This window comes from Thermobia domestica, chromosome 18 (assembly GCF_964235325.1).
Source record: "Thermobia domestica chromosome 18, izTheDome1.hap1.1, whole genome shotgun sequence".
In the NCBI taxonomy this organism is placed as follows: Eukaryota; Metazoa; Arthropoda; class Insecta; order Zygentoma; family Lepismatidae; genus Thermobia; species Thermobia domestica.
The window spans coordinates 57,841,829-57,859,630 of NC_137471.1; the positions used below are offsets into that span (position 1 = coordinate 57,841,829).

Below are 17,802 nucleotides of genomic sequence, written 5' to 3' on the forward strand. Positions count from 1 at the left end.
TAGGTATGCCTTTGCCAAATATGAATAACTTTTGTGATAAAAAAAAGTTATTCTATCTTCTGGTAAGGAACATGTATCCCCTAATGAAGCAGAAGATAGCAATAGCAAATAGACGTGAAAAACTTTAAATTCTCACTATTGCTCCAGAGTCATGGTCCCGCTAAAATGTGTCTGATTCTTTTAATGTTAGTGAATACATGATTAGCAGGATTAGCCCAAAGTTCCCCAATTGTTTTTTTTTTTTTTTTTTGGGGGGGGAGGTTAAAACCCACAATAAAACCCAATGAAGCCTACCTCAAAAAATATACTTCAAAACATGAATTGAAATAATAATGTGATCATAATTACTGTCTTTAATCGTACTTATTAATATGTACCTAGAATCAGACTTGGCTTAAAATGTGTTTCTGAAAACAAAAAAGGTTTGGGAATCATGCATATCGAATTTTGTTAGCACTCAATCAAATACACTGTAACAATGTTCAACTGTAATCTATTATATGAAAATGAAAAAAATCTTGTTTGTGCTCACATCACGGGGAAACGATTCAACTGTTTGGGATGAATTTTCGGATGTAGTTATCACGTACCTCGAACAGGGTTTTTAATCATGTGGACACTTATCTCGGCGTTATTGAGAATTTCCATTTTAAGTGGGGAAAGGAGAGCACTTTCAATAATTTGAAAGCGATGTTGGGGGCCTGTCGTTTCCGATCATATCACGGGGAAACGGTTAAGCAGTTTGAAATTAACTTTTGAACATACAGTAATTAATATATACCCAGAGCCGGGTTTTTATAACATTACTTTGATGCAAGGGCGCATCCTAGGGAAAGAAGGTAGGGAATGTTTAAAAATCATGTAAAAAAAAATGTTACGAGCACGCCAAGTTAGAAAGACAAAATTCGGTATAAAATCTCATTAAAAACAACGGTTTGGGTACAAAACCTCGCGGCCCAAAATCTCGCCAGGCCAAAACCTGTCCTGGCAAAAACCTCGCCGCCCAAAACCTCGCGGGACAAAATCTCGCCGGGCCAAAACCTCGCCGCCCAAAACGTCGCGGGGCCAAAACCTCGCCGGGCCAAAACCTCGCGCCCCAAAATATCGCCATACCCAAAATCTCGCCTGACCAAAATGTAAATGTTCCAACAGATGATAAGGATGACGGTATAAAAGACGCTGTTTCATAAGAAGTATCACGGGTATTTGACCAAGTCCCGCGATACCATATGAAAATTCTATTTCTGTATTAGAGGATTTCAGTGTGAAGGTAGGGCGACAGGATGTTTTTAAACTGGTTATAGGGAAAGAAAGTCTGCATAAGGAAAGTAATGACAACTAACGAGGTTAGTTTCGTGAACTTTGGAACATCCAAAAACTTAAAATTTTAACAAAAATCTAATAATATTTATGAAAATATGAAACAATATATGAGTTTTTACGACGTCCCTTGATTATGTCTTGTAGGTTAAAGGAGACGTAGATGACCAGGATGAAGGAAATGATCGAATAAAGAAAGTGGGAGGAAACGGCAATAACCCGAGAAAGCCTACGCACACGATGTTTTGTATGTTATTATTATTATTATTATTATTATTATTATTTGTAATGTGGAATTGCATATTAGGAAACACATTGGGTAAATTTTAAAGAAAAGTTTCATTCGCGGCGAGGTTTTGGCACGGCGAGATTTTGGCCCGGCGAGGTTTTGGCCCGGCGAGATTTTGTCCCGCGAGGTTTTGGCCCGGCGAGATTTTGTCCCGCGAGGTGTTGGCCGGCGAGATTTTGGGCGGCGATGTTTCGGCCGCGAGATTTTGTCCGTATACCAAAAACAACATCCATTCAATAGAACCATTTTTATCTCTGGTTCCTGAACTTGAGGTACTATCCCAGTCTGGTGTGCTCTGAGGGAAACTGAAAAAAATCTTTAGTCGGGACGGCTGGATCAAAGATTTGAATTTTGAGTGTAAGAGGGGATTTTATTCCTATTCTGTATTACATAAAATTATCCACCACTTTGTTACTCTAGAAAATCGTGTACTTCCTTCTTCCTAGAAATCGAAATATAAGTGAGTTAGGTTCGGAACTAGATTTCTGGGCTTTTGGCATCTATGACTATGTTAGCCCGTCACGTATAAGGATGACGTCCCTAGCTGATCCGACGAAAGGGTAGGAACAAAGGACTGGAGTCGGCCTGGGACGTGTATGTTAGGTACACTCATGTCCAAAATTATTGTCGCATGTCTATAAATATGTACCGGTAGTTGTAAGAATATATTTTGATAACGAATTCGCCCGGTATTTTTTATAATGTTAGTATGTGTATAATCGGCAAAGACATGTATGTGGCAAATTTCATGTCAGAAGAGCAATAAATAAGAACAATAAAACGAAAATAAAACTTTTTTGTCCATTTAGCAACATTTTCTTTTACTCATTTTAATATCCGTATTTATAATTCTTTTCCTGTGAAATTCACCACAAATATACATTTCACGATTATACACATAATACCAGTATTAAAAGAACCCTGCAAAATCATTATCAAATTATAATCTTACACGAAGGCAATTATAGATATGCGACAATCATTTTGGACATGAATGTACCATCCCGGCATTTGCCAGGTGTGAATGAGGAAAACCCATGAAAATCTCACTCAGGATTACTGGCCTGGAAAAGCTTTTACAGTTCCGAACGAGGTCCCCACCGGGAAATACAAGCGAGTGTCAATTGTGTGTGTCCCACCAAACGCGGATGGACTCAATGAATTTCGGGATATTTTTCTTTCTTTGTAATATTTAAGTTTAATTCAATTTCTCATGATTATCCACCGGGGCTCAGGAGACTGTGATGATGAGATGGATGATAATGGTGGCATGACGAAAGTGGGAGGAAACGGGAGAGCCGCGAGAAAATCCATGTAAACAGTATTTATCCACTGCAAAGCGCACTTGGTGGAAGCTGAGATCGAACTAGGAACCCGCGCCAGAGGTGAATCACCGCGGCCCCACGAGGAATTTCACAGTTTCATTTGTAAAATAGAACACAAATGCTTATATGGTACTGTAAGTAAGAATATGGCTTTAAATATGCGTGTAAAATTTAATAAAACCCACTGGGCTGGGCTTTTTTTTTTAAATGGGTTTTTCACAACCCTGATGGTTAGGCAGGCTAGGGCATCAACTATAGTATAAAAGCAAGGATACATGCTCCTTACCAGAACATAGAAGTACTTGAGGAAACAAACTCTCTCTCATAATGAAGCCAATATAATGATGGACTTTGCAGAGAATTATGGTTTTATACTGCAAAATGAAATACAGACTTACCACTGGAGTCATGTGTAAGTACCTTAAACCTTTTGTACTTTATTTCATTGAAACTAATCGTTTAACTGAGAAATCTCTATGCTTGATGTCTTACATCATGATGTGCCTTTTGTGTATAAAGTCCAATCTGAAAACCATGTCATTCTTTACGAGTAAATATCCACATATTAAAAAAGTTGAATATTGAACAGATAGCTGTGCTGCAGAGTATAAAAACTGTAAGAGCTTGTTAAATCTGTGCCATCATGTCCAAGACTTTGAAATATCAGTTGTTATTATTATTAACCACTAGCCATGGCAAGTCACCTTGTGATGGCATCGGTGGCAGTGTGAAACACTGTGTTACAGAGGCAAATATGCAGAGACCATTTTAAAACCAGATAAATCCAAAACAAATGTATGACTTTTGCAAGCGTCAGTTTTCCAAAATTATTATTACTCTTTTTTTTATTTATTTATTTATCTAACTGAAACTGAGATTAACAATGTAAAAAGTATGTTAGCGAATAGTTTCCAAATTGCTCAAACTGTATAAGGCGCAAGAGGTTTTCATAAGTTTGTAACAAGACCCTGATGGCAGAACGTTCTTTGTCTTTCTGCGATTACCTTTTGTAAGTCAAAAATTTTCTGCAGGAATTCTGCAAAAGAAACACTTGTGATTGTTAAAAATACGCTTTACGCGACGTATAAAACAGTTCAAACTATATTTATGGAGTCGTCCGTGCACTTAAGACATCTACACATAGCAGGCATGCTTTTACACTTTTCTGTTGGCTATATATATTCTTTTCCTCTGGCAATTTTTCTGCACAGGCACGGCAAATTTTCTGTGATCACATCGCAGATTGCGGCATGTTCTGCTTTGGGGAACAAGACCATTGAGTACAAAGGAATCATAAGATTTACATTTTAACTTTGCACCAGAACATGATCAGTTGGAACAGCTGGCTTGTAAGGACATTAAAGTTAATTGCTTTGTATCATGCATCTATGATAATAAGTGGTATATCGATCTAGCAATAGAAGTAGATGCTGACAATGCAGATATAAATATAAAATTCATGCATCCAACTGACTCTGCAACATTCTTTTATTGGCTTAGCAAAGGTAACACATGTTAAGTCCCAGTACAACACATTTTATGTTATTGAGATTCCATCTACGTCTACCAATTGTTGTTGTTGGCAGGCAGTACCAATTGAGTAATAAATGTAAATTATTAACTGAACAGAAATGGAAAACTTGCCAACAACAACAAAAAAGGCCTATGTGTGAGTGCTGAGAAATACTACAATTACCTGTACATTGTGTAAAACTGAATTGTTTTTTCTTGTTTAGCGCTAAGCCGAATACCCAAACGATTTTAATTTCATTTTATAGGGAATATCATTCTCTTTCAGAATATCTAGGAATTATTTCTGTGAATTTGGTACCTTTTGGAAAAGACCCATTTTTGTACTTCTAGTTGAGGCTCGCTTATTCAAGCATATTTTTCACTAGTTTTTGGTACAAGAGTGGACTTTAGGTTGATGCTATATCAAATCCGACCACAGGTTTGAAATCAATAGACGATTTTGCATCAAAATGGATAGGTCTGTTGCCTCAAAGGTTTAATTTCAGCATGTTACTAGGGCAATTTTGCACCATTTCCGGCTGTCGTGAGTTGAATTTTTTTCCCTACCATGTCCAAATTTTGATGGAACATAACATGGAAGAGTTGAGCGAGAGCTCTGAACTTTTGCACAAGTTAGTTTTCGTGGTTGTAGACCAAGTGTACCACATATCATCAAAATCCGAGTCGGTGGGTGAGGAGTATACGCATGAACTGACGTGGAATGACTCTGCAGAAAGACTTCAGAAGGGCTCAGTGTGGACATATTATGGCATAAAAACAACAGTGCATAAAACGTAAGTCAACTTTGCTAGGTGGCCACTAAAAATCATAAATGACATCCAACCGAGTTAGGGCGGGAGCACAGCAGGGAACCCGAGCGGTTGGAAGGGGGTTCGTTCGCAGCGAGCAGGCGCGCTAGTGAAGAGGAGTATACGCAGAAACGAGAATAGTGGAAGAGTATACTTACATATACAATATTTTCACTCAAAATTCATTTTAATAATGACTGACACTAATTACTTATATTTACACCACATTCCTTCATGAAAAATATTTCACATCGTATTTACCCGGCTGATATTTAGTATCTCCCCCACATCGTATTTTCCCGGCTGATATTTAGTATCTCCCCAATCTAGGGCCGTGTCCAATAGATACAAGTGTGCATTCGAAGTACCCTTATTTCCGGAACTGACGTCACCTAGTGTGCGAGGACGTACACTATGTTAGTATACTTATGTGCTTAACATGGCGGTTTCTGGTAAAATTACTTAATAATTTTAGAAGTAATATTTTTAATGTTTTTGTTGAAGTGAATATATTTTGTGAGCTGAACTAATGATAATTTACTTGATAACAAATTAGTGATTATATAAGTGTAATATAAAAACGTTACAAAAATTACAAACGCATTTACGTTATGTTCTCTGAGTATGCAATGGAATTTAAAATAGTGTAGGGAAAGCAACCAAATGGTTTCTTTAATACTATGAAGACATTTGTGCTTAAATAATACGTAGTTTATGTAGCTTAATTGAGATAAATAGGTAATGCAGCTATTTGCACGTAAATGGCAAATTTTAATGGCGTATGAATTAAAATGTTAAGCTCTAGCATAGAATAATGAATACCTAGATTATTCATTTCTCTATAGCTACAGCTACTCAACAGCTGCAAATGTTAATTACGTAGATAGGCCTAATTTTCTAGTCTTGATTCTAAACAATCACCTTCAAAGCTACCATATTTCCTTGCACTTGCGAGAGATTGTAATATGCCATTTGCATTTTCGACAACTGCCTAAGAGTGAAATATAGAACAAGAAGTTCTTTACATATTTATCAAAGATTTCAAAAATTCTTCTTGGTAAGTCTTTACTTTGGCCACTTCATTCATTTTTTCGATTCTTCTATTAAGTAATTTGATCTTTCCGTTCCAGTCTGAGACCTTGACTGTTAGCCCATAGTAGGTAAGTTGGTTCCGTTCTGCACCAAAGTTTAATATTTAATCCACATAGTATCGCCGTGCGAGCGTTAGGGAGGGCGGGTTAGAGCCCCGCAGGCCATGTTCTTTTCTGTCTTCGTTACGAATCGGTTCATTGAATGATGGCCGGGGAAAGACTTGCCCTCCTCTTAGTTCATATAATCCCATTACTGTCTCCACTACGAAACGAATATGAACAAATAATTCCTTCCGTAAAGTCGAGCAATATGAGAAATTACATTATATAAATACTGTACTTTTTCATAAAACCGTCTCTTAATTTTCATAAAGTTATTATATTAGTAGTAGGTTTTTATGGTTATACTTGGACGAGGGAATTTGTTTCGTAACTGCGTAACTATTTTTGCAGTGGGAAGCATGTAGGAGAGACAGCGGATATATAACAAGAGCGATGTAGGGCGCCGAAAGCGGGGCGCGGAAAAAATCCAAGGAATAGTATCATGTTCACAGCTGTGATATGTGCCTGTGAACACCCTAATTAAATTGTATGTTTGTTTGTTTCTTCAATTGTCATGCATTCTAAAGTTTTATCTGTAATTCTTCAATTTATTGAAATAACATTTCATTTACTTTTAAAGAACTGAAAATCCAACAGAACATGTAAGATTGTCACAGTAGGAGTGCAGATGAGCTTTAATTACTTATCACATCTATATGAAAGTATGTAAAAATATTATGTGTGTACAAATGCATTGTAAAAGTATGTATTTTCTTCTCAATTTTATTATATACAGTATAATACATTTAAGACACTCAGCATATTATTGTGAGACCAATCATTGGAGTATTTTAATTCCATTCTTATGAGGTGGCATACAGAAGTCTTGATTTGTTTGTTGGTAGTGTTTTATGTATATTTTGAAACAAATAATTATGATATACTAATCAAATTTTCGTCAGAAATGATCAAAATGTGAAATATGTAGTGTGTATTTTCAATAATGTAATAATGTGTGTGAATTAAATAATGTAAAAAAAAGTGTTATCTAGAAAATCGAAATGTCAAAATGTGTCTAGACAAACTAAATGAAAATGTATATATTATTGGTTATTTTGACAAGTGTAACTGAAGTATATACTTTGAGGGTAGAGAAGTATTTTTTACTTAAATTATATCTTTTTAATTTTATTTTTACTTTAATTCTCAATAAATATAATAGAATTAAGTAAGTAGTGTACTCTTTTTAAGACTGGGCTGCTTTACTGTTATTTGTTATCTCTGATAGACAGATAGCAAGCCAGTGCTTTCATTTTCTGGTTAATTTATGTGAGTATATTCTTTTAGTCAAAATATTTCTGATCACCCTAAATTGGATTCACCTGGGCATGTCCTAGCAGTGACCAGACTATTTTATGAGTAATTAAAGCTCATCTGCATTCTTACTGTGTCAATCTTACACATTTAATTGAATTTTCAGTTCTTTAAATGTAAATTAAATATTATTCCAATAAATTGAAGAATTACAGATAAAACTTTGGAATGCATGACAATTGAAGAAAGAAACAAACATAAAATTTAATTAGGGTGTTCACAGGCACATACCACAGCTACGCACATGATACTGCTCCTTGGATTTTATCCACTTGGATTTTGTCCGCCTTACCAGGACTTAGCTTGGATTTTGTCCTACACTCGCCGAAAGCGTAGTAAAGTGCACGTAAATATTAAAGGTCTCTGTTTCAGCGGGTCTGTCTATCTATTAAAATGCTACAATAGCAATTAAGAACGACTGAGCTCGAAGCTATAACTTTAGCTTTCAAATCTTTGATTTACGGTTATTTGTGATTTCACGTTTATAACAAAGACAAATATTTTTAAAAAGGTATACTTTAAATAAATTACTTGAAGAGATCCTTTAAAATTATTGTTCAAAGCCTTTCCATTTTAATAAGCCTTCTCCGAAATAAATGCAAACGAATTGTGCTGCCATCTCTGGAGTTTTTTAAACTATACGTTTGTGAACGTTTATATGTTTGTGGCAAATCCTTTCGACAATGAGATCTCGGAAACTGCAGGCTCTAGAAAGATGACGTTTTCACTGATCGATTGCAAATTTTGTGTAGATTGTCCAGCTCTAATCGAATATTTTTTTAAAAAAACATGGCCATTATTTCTTTATTATATTTTTACGGGTACACTGGAAGTGTTGGAATTAAAAAAACATCATATCCTACACATTATACATTCTAACAACACATAATTGTATACAGGGGTTGCATTCCCCCAGGCGTTTGTTTCATGGCCAAATGATAATGAAAAACGAAGGGTAGCCATTTCTCCACTCTAACAGTAAGTTCAATCTTTATTGTTTGGAGTGTTTTTGCCTAATAAATAATGTTTGGAGTGTTTTTCTCACCATACATCAATGACATTATAATTAATTGTGTGTGTAATGTATTTGCCTATCACATACTGCATGCAAGAAGAAAGAAAACACTGATTATATATGAATTAAAAACTCCAACCGAAAGTAGGCTCAAATCTTGCAAACGGTGCGATATTGAAAAAAGTAATCGACAAAATATCCCCTTTATGGTATCTCTTGCCAATTTTTATCAAGACGTCTGTCACTTGTGTCTGTAAAGGGACATGTACAAATGTGAGGAATAACAAGGAGATTCATGCTGATACGTAAATGATGCGCTATGTAGGGAGCGCAGGTTCAGCTAGTAAGATAGTAATCTTACATTATTTTTTATTATTTTCACCCTATTACTTTGATTACTGTTATCCACCTTAAGTATATGTGATCCTTATAAATCGGTATTTCATAATTTCATAATACCTTTTTCCCGTAAATTTGGTCCTCATGTTAAACTCCACCAATTCTTCCCTTGTCATCTTTGTTAGTGTTAACTTTTGGTGTAGATTAAGAATATGAAGACACTATTTCGAAGACTTACGGGTGAAATCTATAGATTCACAAAGAAAAAGTAACATCTCAGGAACTTCATTATTAGCGCAATATGGTAGAAATAGCCCAATCAGCAGGGTTAGCAAAAACCATGGTTTTTATTGAAAAAACCAAAAAACCAGGTTTTTTGGTTTAAACCAGGTTTTTTTGGTTTAAACCAGGTTTTTTTTAATAATTTGCTCTATGTATTTATATCACATATGGACAGAAATAAGCTTGTTTCGCCTTGATGTTAGTATGCAACAACCAGCTTATGCTGGAAGGGATCACATAAACTTAAAGCTGAATCCAAACCGCTTCTCGGCTTACATCTAAGTGAAATTGTTCTCCATTTGAACTAGAAACCGGGACTAATTGGACAATGTCAGAGTACAGAAGAACTAATTTAGTCCAAGTCAGTTTACTACGACTTTTATTAGTCCAAGTTAAAGAAATATAACGTCTTACTTTGCATATCAGTAAGAAAAGTGAATAAAGATACGAATTCTTTCAGTCCACTTTCGTTCTGACCCATTTATACATAAATAGTTACCAAAGATTCTTGTTATTTCAGTAATTGCCTCTCATGGGGTTTGTATGACACCCCTCCCCAAAAATTACGGCATTTCGATGTATTTTATCAATAGTAAATATTATTAAAACGATACAATGTTTTGAATTTCCCTTTGGTTGCATAACAATAATAACAACAACAAAAAGGTCACAAAAGAAACATCCATCAAATTACATAAAAAAGTTGCTTTTGTAATATAATCTCATTGAGTAAAGAATGGGAAATTTAGGTCTGAATATAGTACGAATAATATATGGGAGTGAAATGTGATAACCCACAAATGTGTGTTCATCAAGATTTTACGAATAGTTATACTTTTACGAACATTTTTCGTTTTTTGGTTTAAACCAGTTGTTTATTTTTAAAAAACCAGCTGGTTTAAGCCAGCCAATCAGTATGCCTGTAACTGAAGCAATACAGTAAAACTAGAACTATAGTGCCATTATATAATCTACCGCACAGAAAGCAATTACACTCAATTTGAAATCTCTTTCAAAGTAGTTTTGAGCCACATTATTGTAAATAAAGATCCCCTTCGGTGTCCTAACGCCCTTACAAGTTTGCTACTGTAGTTTGCAATAAAATTCTTTAGCTACTTCACAAGAGTGTCGTCAGCGCCCTAACCACCAGTGCTACTCTTAGAACATCGCCAATAGTTTAGTGGCTTTTATGCTGTTACGAGTTTATTGTGCTATATATATATATATATATATATATATATATATATATATATATATATATATATATATATATATATATATATATATATATATATATATATATATATAAAATATGGCATTTATTCCGAAGTTGGGCGTCCGCTTTCGCCACGTTTTTCCGCTGTTATCTCGTTTACACACTTTCTGAAATTTGTTATTAGGATCATTCATCCGTGCTCTTCACAAACTTTTAAAAGATTTTGCTCGTTATCAACGTATTGCTTCACAAATGTTAAAACTGTTAGTTCATTGCCCTTGTACAATCGCCATGTTGATAACATAAATGCTCATTTCTTTCCCCACAATGCAACTGTTCAGTTACCTTGCGCCAAGTAGTTCCCTCCGCTCGCCGTAAAGTCCCATGTATATAACCGTTTATATATAACAAATAAGCAGATTTTTCGAGACTATCATATATTATCAAGCACACAAACGATCAAATTATCCTCATCTTTCCTGTAAACTTTAAAAAATTTGCTGGGAACGGACACCCAACTTTGGAATTTAACCCTAAAATATACATAGGCATTGCATTTACGGTCAGCTGTTGTTAATCTTTACGTTAAAGATCCAAAATGACAAAAATTTGCAGGCACAGCAAAGTTCGAGTAGATGTTATACATAAAAAAACTCTTAAGTTATTTTATGGTTACCCCATATTGTCAATCTGTACGATATGTTTATCTTTAATATAATTGGAAAGTTATTCATCTAAAAAAAAAAAATGTTTATTTTTTCTAGTGCGCGAAATTATCTTTTCTTTTGTTATCAATGTTCCATATTCGACCACTATGGGGCGCTGAAACGAGATTCAGATCAAAAGCTAATTTGACAAAGTGTACACTACTTACTGTGCACTTCATTCAACTTTATTGCTTATCTATTCATAACCTGCACCACAAATTTTAAAAACAGTAGAATGTTTTTTTTAAATTTCCAAACAGCTTAGTTTTTAACCCCTCGATACACAGTCGTGCTGATTTTGTCATTATTTATTTTTTAGGGCTATTTTCCAATTAGAAAAAATACAATAACTACTATTTATTCTAACGCGGCAACGAATTATAAATAAAAAAGCAACCCTGAAGAACTTTTCCACAGAAATATACAGGACTGGATCGAAAAAATCGGAATGTTCCGTCTTCCGTTCATATCTCAATCATTTAGGGCAATGATAATGATTGGTGTTATTAATCTACATAACAAATTACTGTAACTTCCAATCAAATTCTGATCACTTTTTTCCTGATCATTAATATTCTTGTAATGCGTAAGTCGTTCTACGGTAAGGAAAAACGACGAACTTATCCAATCTTGATAAGCATCCTTGGCGTTAAGTACTAACATTTCCAGAATATTTTAAAATCACCTAGTATACAATTCGTATTACCAACAAAAAAATGTTAATCTAAAGCACCACAGCCCATCTTATAAATACTACACTAAGAAAAATGGCTTCAAACATAAAGCACGCAAAATAATAAGGAAGAAATATAACTTACTCTCTACTTCGAGACATACACTGCTCTTTTTTTACGGTTTATATTTTATCGACTACATAATTTATTGACACTTCTAACTACAATACCATCATTTTTCACTTACCTCGGTATTTTCGTGCGAAAACGTATCAAAAAACAGCAACTCTATATTATCCGCCATGACAGTTCCCTTGCTGCTTGCTATTCTCCTGCCCTCTTCCGGTGCAATTAGTTTAATAACAAAACAGGGACGAAATTCATTGGCGAGTTGTGGTGGAGCGAAATGGCTGGGTTTTCTGAAGGTGCGTTGTCGAAAAAACTTGCAGATTTAAATAATTCTCAGCAAAGTATTCAGACGTTATCTTTATGGCTTATTCATCACAGGAAGCATCATGCTGCAATTGTTAAAGTGTGGTATAAGGAACTATTGAAAGGTAGGTCACATATTGAGTTGTTATCGTGAACTGAACGTCATTCAGTGATTTTTCGGAGGAAATGTAGGCTGAGATGTGTTTATCTCTTTTTTCGAAATTCGACTCATTTATATTGTTTATCCCCGTACATTTTTATTATTGCTAAATTAGAGTAATAAAGTACATCTAATCAGGAAATAAGTCTCAAAGCCCTTCTTTTCACTTTCGACTCAAAGTGTACGTAAATTTATTTTCGCAACCTTTGTTTTTAGAGTGTACAGTATTATTTTATAGCGGAATAAGTACAAATACAAGGAAATATTGAGTCGTTATTTAGGTTTTCTATCATGCATTGCTTGTAGAAAAATACATATTGAGTGCAAGGCTTATTCTTGTCTTACAAAACACTAAGTTTGGTATATGGTAATTCGATTACGAGTGGTTACTCTGCACATACAGTGTACATCGCGTGTTGTCATCTCTCGTTTCTCCGGGGATATGAAAACAATTTAAAAAGTTAAGTTTCGGTAATAGTTTAGCAGGCTAAGCTTTCGCAGGTGGCTGCCCCTCGTAAGATACACATGAATCTGTTTTCAGCTTTATATTGCTACATATCTGTTGTTATTTTAGTTTAGTTTATCTTATATACGATTACTCCTGTTCCAGTTCCGTCATTCACTTTTCGTTAATAATCATTAATGTTTCATACTTCCTTTGCTCTTTCCTACATCCGTATGTATGAACGTAGTATTACAGCCCAAAATTACCTGTTCAGTGTTGCAAACTACGCACTACTCAGAAATTACTCGAACAATGGATATTTACAGTGTTATGTAAATGTAAATAAACTCACAAAAACCGCTCGTAGTTTTAGGGATTATTCGATTGAGTATGTACGAACTTACAAAGGGGGTAACAAAGCGACTTTTATTTACTTATCGACTGATACGAAAATAAAAAAGGACGTACCTGTACTATATATCTGCATGTGTAGTGCCCTTGTACTTTATCTATGACTGTGGGGGGGGGGGGGATTTAACGAATATCGCATGTCTTGTGCACATGGATACTTCTTACTATTGCACTACGTAGAAAATTTATGGTATTTCATGGAGAAATGGTAATGCTATCCCGTTCTATGGAGGCATGCTTATACGCATCAAAAGTTCGTTTCTTTTAGCATGACATACACTAAATGAGGGTCTTCGTAGCATTATTGCTGTACCGCCGGATAACACGAAGTTCGAAAAATAAAGGGAATAGTTTTTAGTTTCTCCCCCGAGTTACTAGGTTGCGACCCTGGCAAACTTGGTAATGATTATGGCTTAAGTATAGAGTTGCCCCTCCAGTCTGAAGGTGCCCTTGGATTTGCAACATACAAAAAACAGTGCTTAAAATATTAAAAATTGTTACAGTAATTGTTGAAAATTGTTGAAAAATTAAAATTGTTCAGTACACCGTGTGCTTCACAAAAATTTAAAAGGTTTTCTTCATTATTTATTTTTGCGCATCCGTTACACCTATTCGCCATATTTTACAACTACCATGCTGCTGAAACCTTCCGCATCCGGCAAATAGTACTAACTTCCACATATCTTTTCTCGTATTAAACATAACTCTCCTGACGAACTTACATTCCTAAACTTCAAATTATCATTTCTTACCTCATTTCTCCTGTAAATTTTCCTGATTTTTATAAAAAGCCGAGGGGTGACTAAACTTAACCCGTGATTATTGCTCGAAATACAGTGTGGACGTATGTCATAGAAACTAATGCATAAAACACAAATCAACTTCCGCTAAGTAGTCACTAAAAGACAGAACTACTTTCTAACCGAGTCAGGGCAGGGGCGCAACAGGATAGGGTTGAGCGGAAGTGACGAGTTGCGTCCGTAGGAAAAGGGCGCGTCTTTTGCGGTGGGTAAACGCATAAACGTGGATACTGGAAGAACGTTTTATTTCTTATGCATTTCATGGTTTGTATGTTGCACAGCTTTTAAAGACACCCTAAATGCTATTCAGACAAAGTACTAAATTAAGTTTAGTTAGATTTTTCTCTTCTTTTCTGTAGTTTCACTTCGTTTTTACACTTACGGCAAACTGTGCACCTGTTTGGTATACCATGCCTTTCACACATTTTCAACAACTGGCACGATAAAACTCTCACGCAATATATGACGATCTTGCCATTTACGCCGCATTTTCACACTGCCTTTCCCATAAATCATAAGAAGTGTGCCTCTCCGCCAAATAGTCCTTTCCGCCTCCTTATATAGTGCCGCTTACAGCATCAAAAACAAGTATTTTCTTAACTTCAACTATTCCCTTCATCTGGCTTTCAGTCATTTTTCCTCACCACACAAACCAAAATAAATTCTCTGATGCATCTGGTAAATATTCTAAATTCTCCAACGATACAGCAGTTAACCCATATCTGTTACTACTTACAGATTGACTTCATGAGGGCTGAATATAGATACACTGTGCACATATGGCATAAAAACTACAGAGCATAAAACACGAACAAACTTTTGCTAGGTGGCCACTAAATGCTGTCTGAACGAGTCAGGGCAGTACCGCAACTGGAAAACCCGAGTGTAGCGACGTGGTACGTCCGTATGGAACATGCGCGTCAGGGACGGTTGGTATACATTTAAACGACAATAGCGGAAAAACACTTTATATGGCATGTATTGTGTTGCATGGCTTTGTGACACTACTATGATCATTTCGTGCACTGCTTTGATATAGCACTATACTTCATCATGTCTTGCATGTGGTGAAGTGAACACTTTCCGCTTTGTATTTGTACCTTAAGGCTAAGATCATGGTGTATTTTCTTTACATGTGCAATCCTATTGTGTAAGAACAAATATTCTTCCGTGGATTTTACAAAGTTACACACCCCTCCATACACAAACTGGTATAGCACTCATGATTTTACCCCATTCCAGTACATCCAGTTCAGATGCAACTCCATCTTTATTAGATTCTTCTCTGCATTACTATATTTCCCTCCATTATAGCAGCATATACGTCCTAGGTTAGTTTATAATTACAATGGGTTTGAAACATGTAATATTATGCTCTATTGCTTGTTTACCTGATATCGCATCAATCCGCGAACTCATATAGTCCAGACTTTAACTTCGGTTTCTAATCATCCTACACTGATGACCGTTGTTGCCTTCCTTGTTACTCTCATGCTGACATTTCGTCTATTTTTCTTCATTTCTCCATAATTTTGTGTTCTGGGACCACCATCTTTGGCAGGTAACCTGTCAAGCATTTTTCTTTGTTATGTTAGATTTCCTTATATGCAATACGTTTCGTTATGCAAAATATGAACATTTTGTAAAAATCCAGTTTGACGAGCCGTCAAACATTGGGTGCTGTCGAGTTAGACCTCTCGCTCAGAATCGATCCTATATGAAACGTGGGCTTTCAGCTGAACGTGGGATCTCAACCAAATTAGTTCCTACTGGGAGTAGAATCCCGGTCTCCTACGCTGATTGTGTGTACGCTGACCCTTTAACCCCAAGGGAGTTCCAGATATTGGTGATTTTACTGTTAAAATGGGCTAGTGTACACTTTTGTAGAATATTACTTTTCACTTGTACTGCACTTCCATTAAGGCTCGTTCCACATCAGGTCAGCTAGAAAATATCCGAAATGTTGCCCACCGAGTCAGATTTTAACGATACTTCGTGTTCTTGCTAACACTGCTAATGCGTAAACCCTTCAAAAAATAAAAAATAAATGAAGCATTTTAAAAAAAAATCGTAGTCGTAATGTTTCTTAGGAATTGAGTACCAAAGTTCCAGAATTGTAGGTGTCCCAGCCATTCATGAGGTCATCTGATATTGCGTAGATTGCATTAAAAACAAAACAGTCATATCTCAATATGTAAGCACTTCGACGTTTGTGTCTGAAAGTCGTTGAATATTCGTTTCCAAAGTAAGGAAGCTCTAAAGTAAAGGATCGATGTTTTTAAATAATAGCATGAAATGAAGTCGCTACAGACATTCATCTTGTGCTACGTAATCGCTTGAAGTCGTGTATAAAGCGCCAGTTAATTACTGTTATGCCAATCTGTGCATGGATCAATAACAGCGTTAGTAGGATGTATTACCAGCATTTCTTATAGTAGATGTAATCTTTGTCGGACAACATACTGTATGAAAGTCTTACTTGTCTTATCTGCACTTCCGTCCAAGGTGATCATTGCGGTGTTGTTTATTTTCAGTAATGAAATGTGAGAGAACTGTATATTAATAACCCGGCATAATAATTGTTTTCAAACTGCTATCAGTACCAGGGTTGTTTTGTTTAAAACTAATGATTAAAACTTGTTTTAAACACGTGTATTTTTAAAGTCTTGTTTTAAACATATGTTTATTTTATTTAATTTTTGTAAGAAAATCTGCCAGAGAAAGAAAATTACAAAAAAGTGATCCCGTTCAAAAGGCTATTTTCTTCCCGTACAGTGTTTCCACACTTGGTACAGTTACCAAATTCAGCCCTTTTTGTCATTCATCGGCCCGTTGGTACCACGCTGGCATTTTCGGCCCCTTTTGTGAAAAAAAAAAAGTTGATAAAATTCTATCCAATTCAGCACCATGTAACAGATGCTTGTCACATTTTCAAAAGTGTCAGTAAGACCTTTCCTACATCTCATGATTGATTGATTTTTTTCCTCGTTGTATATATTTTTCTCATATATGTCCATAATACCGTTTTGGTCTATTGATCACTTTGAAATAGAGGAGCGTTTGATTTCCTTACAATACATACCGAAGATGATAACTGTTTTCCCTTTTAATTTGCGGCCTCTATTATACTTCCTACGTGCGAGAAAGGTTTCATCTACTTCAACAATTGTTCGGGGTCTTCCTATTTGGATGTTTTTAAAAAGTATTTTTTAAAAACAGCAATTTCTTGATTTAGACTTGAAGAAAAGGGACGGAGTGTTCTAGAACTTTACTTCTTTTAGTTTCGTGTTATAGAGCCATGCAATTATTACACTGTGATAGAATAATGAATTCAGACCTTTTTGTTTTAATTTGGTACTATTTTTCAGCCCATTCCAAAGCTAGGACTGTGGCAACACTGTTCCCGTGTAAATGTTTTGATTTCTCGTGGCTACAGCAGATCGATGTGGTGATCCATAATTTATTTCATCTTTTTTCTTTTCTTTTTTTTATCGTCTATTGTATTGTTTAAATGCTTATCAGTTAACTTGCGAGAAAGTATAGTCGATGATTGGACTAC

General features: G+C 35.5%; 2 protein-coding genes across 6 annotated transcripts in view; one reads left to right on the plus strand and one right to left on the minus strand.

Annotated features, from left to right (window-relative positions):
- The window catches only part of vir (VIR_N domain-containing protein), a 188,056-nt gene extending 175,664 nt beyond the window's left edge, over positions 1-12,392 (minus strand). For all 5 annotated transcript variants that reach the window (XM_081746558.1, XM_081746557.1, XM_081746556.1 and 2 more), the window contains exon 1: positions 12,243-12,392. In XM_081746558.1, coding sequence (XP_081602684.1) covers positions 12,243-12,299 — 57 coding nt within the window. In that variant the 5' untranslated portion in view covers positions 12,300-12,392. The remainder of the gene's footprint in view (positions 1-12,242) is intronic.
- Positions 12,359-17,802, plus strand: part of LOC145675827 (regulation of nuclear pre-mRNA domain-containing protein 1B) — a 105,060-nt gene continuing 99,616 nt past the window's right edge. The window contains exon 1 of the mRNA XM_081746563.1: positions 12,359-12,552. Coding sequence (XP_081602689.1) covers positions 12,402-12,552 — 151 coding nt within the window. The 5' untranslated portion in view covers positions 12,359-12,401. The remainder of the gene's footprint in view (positions 12,553-17,802) is intronic.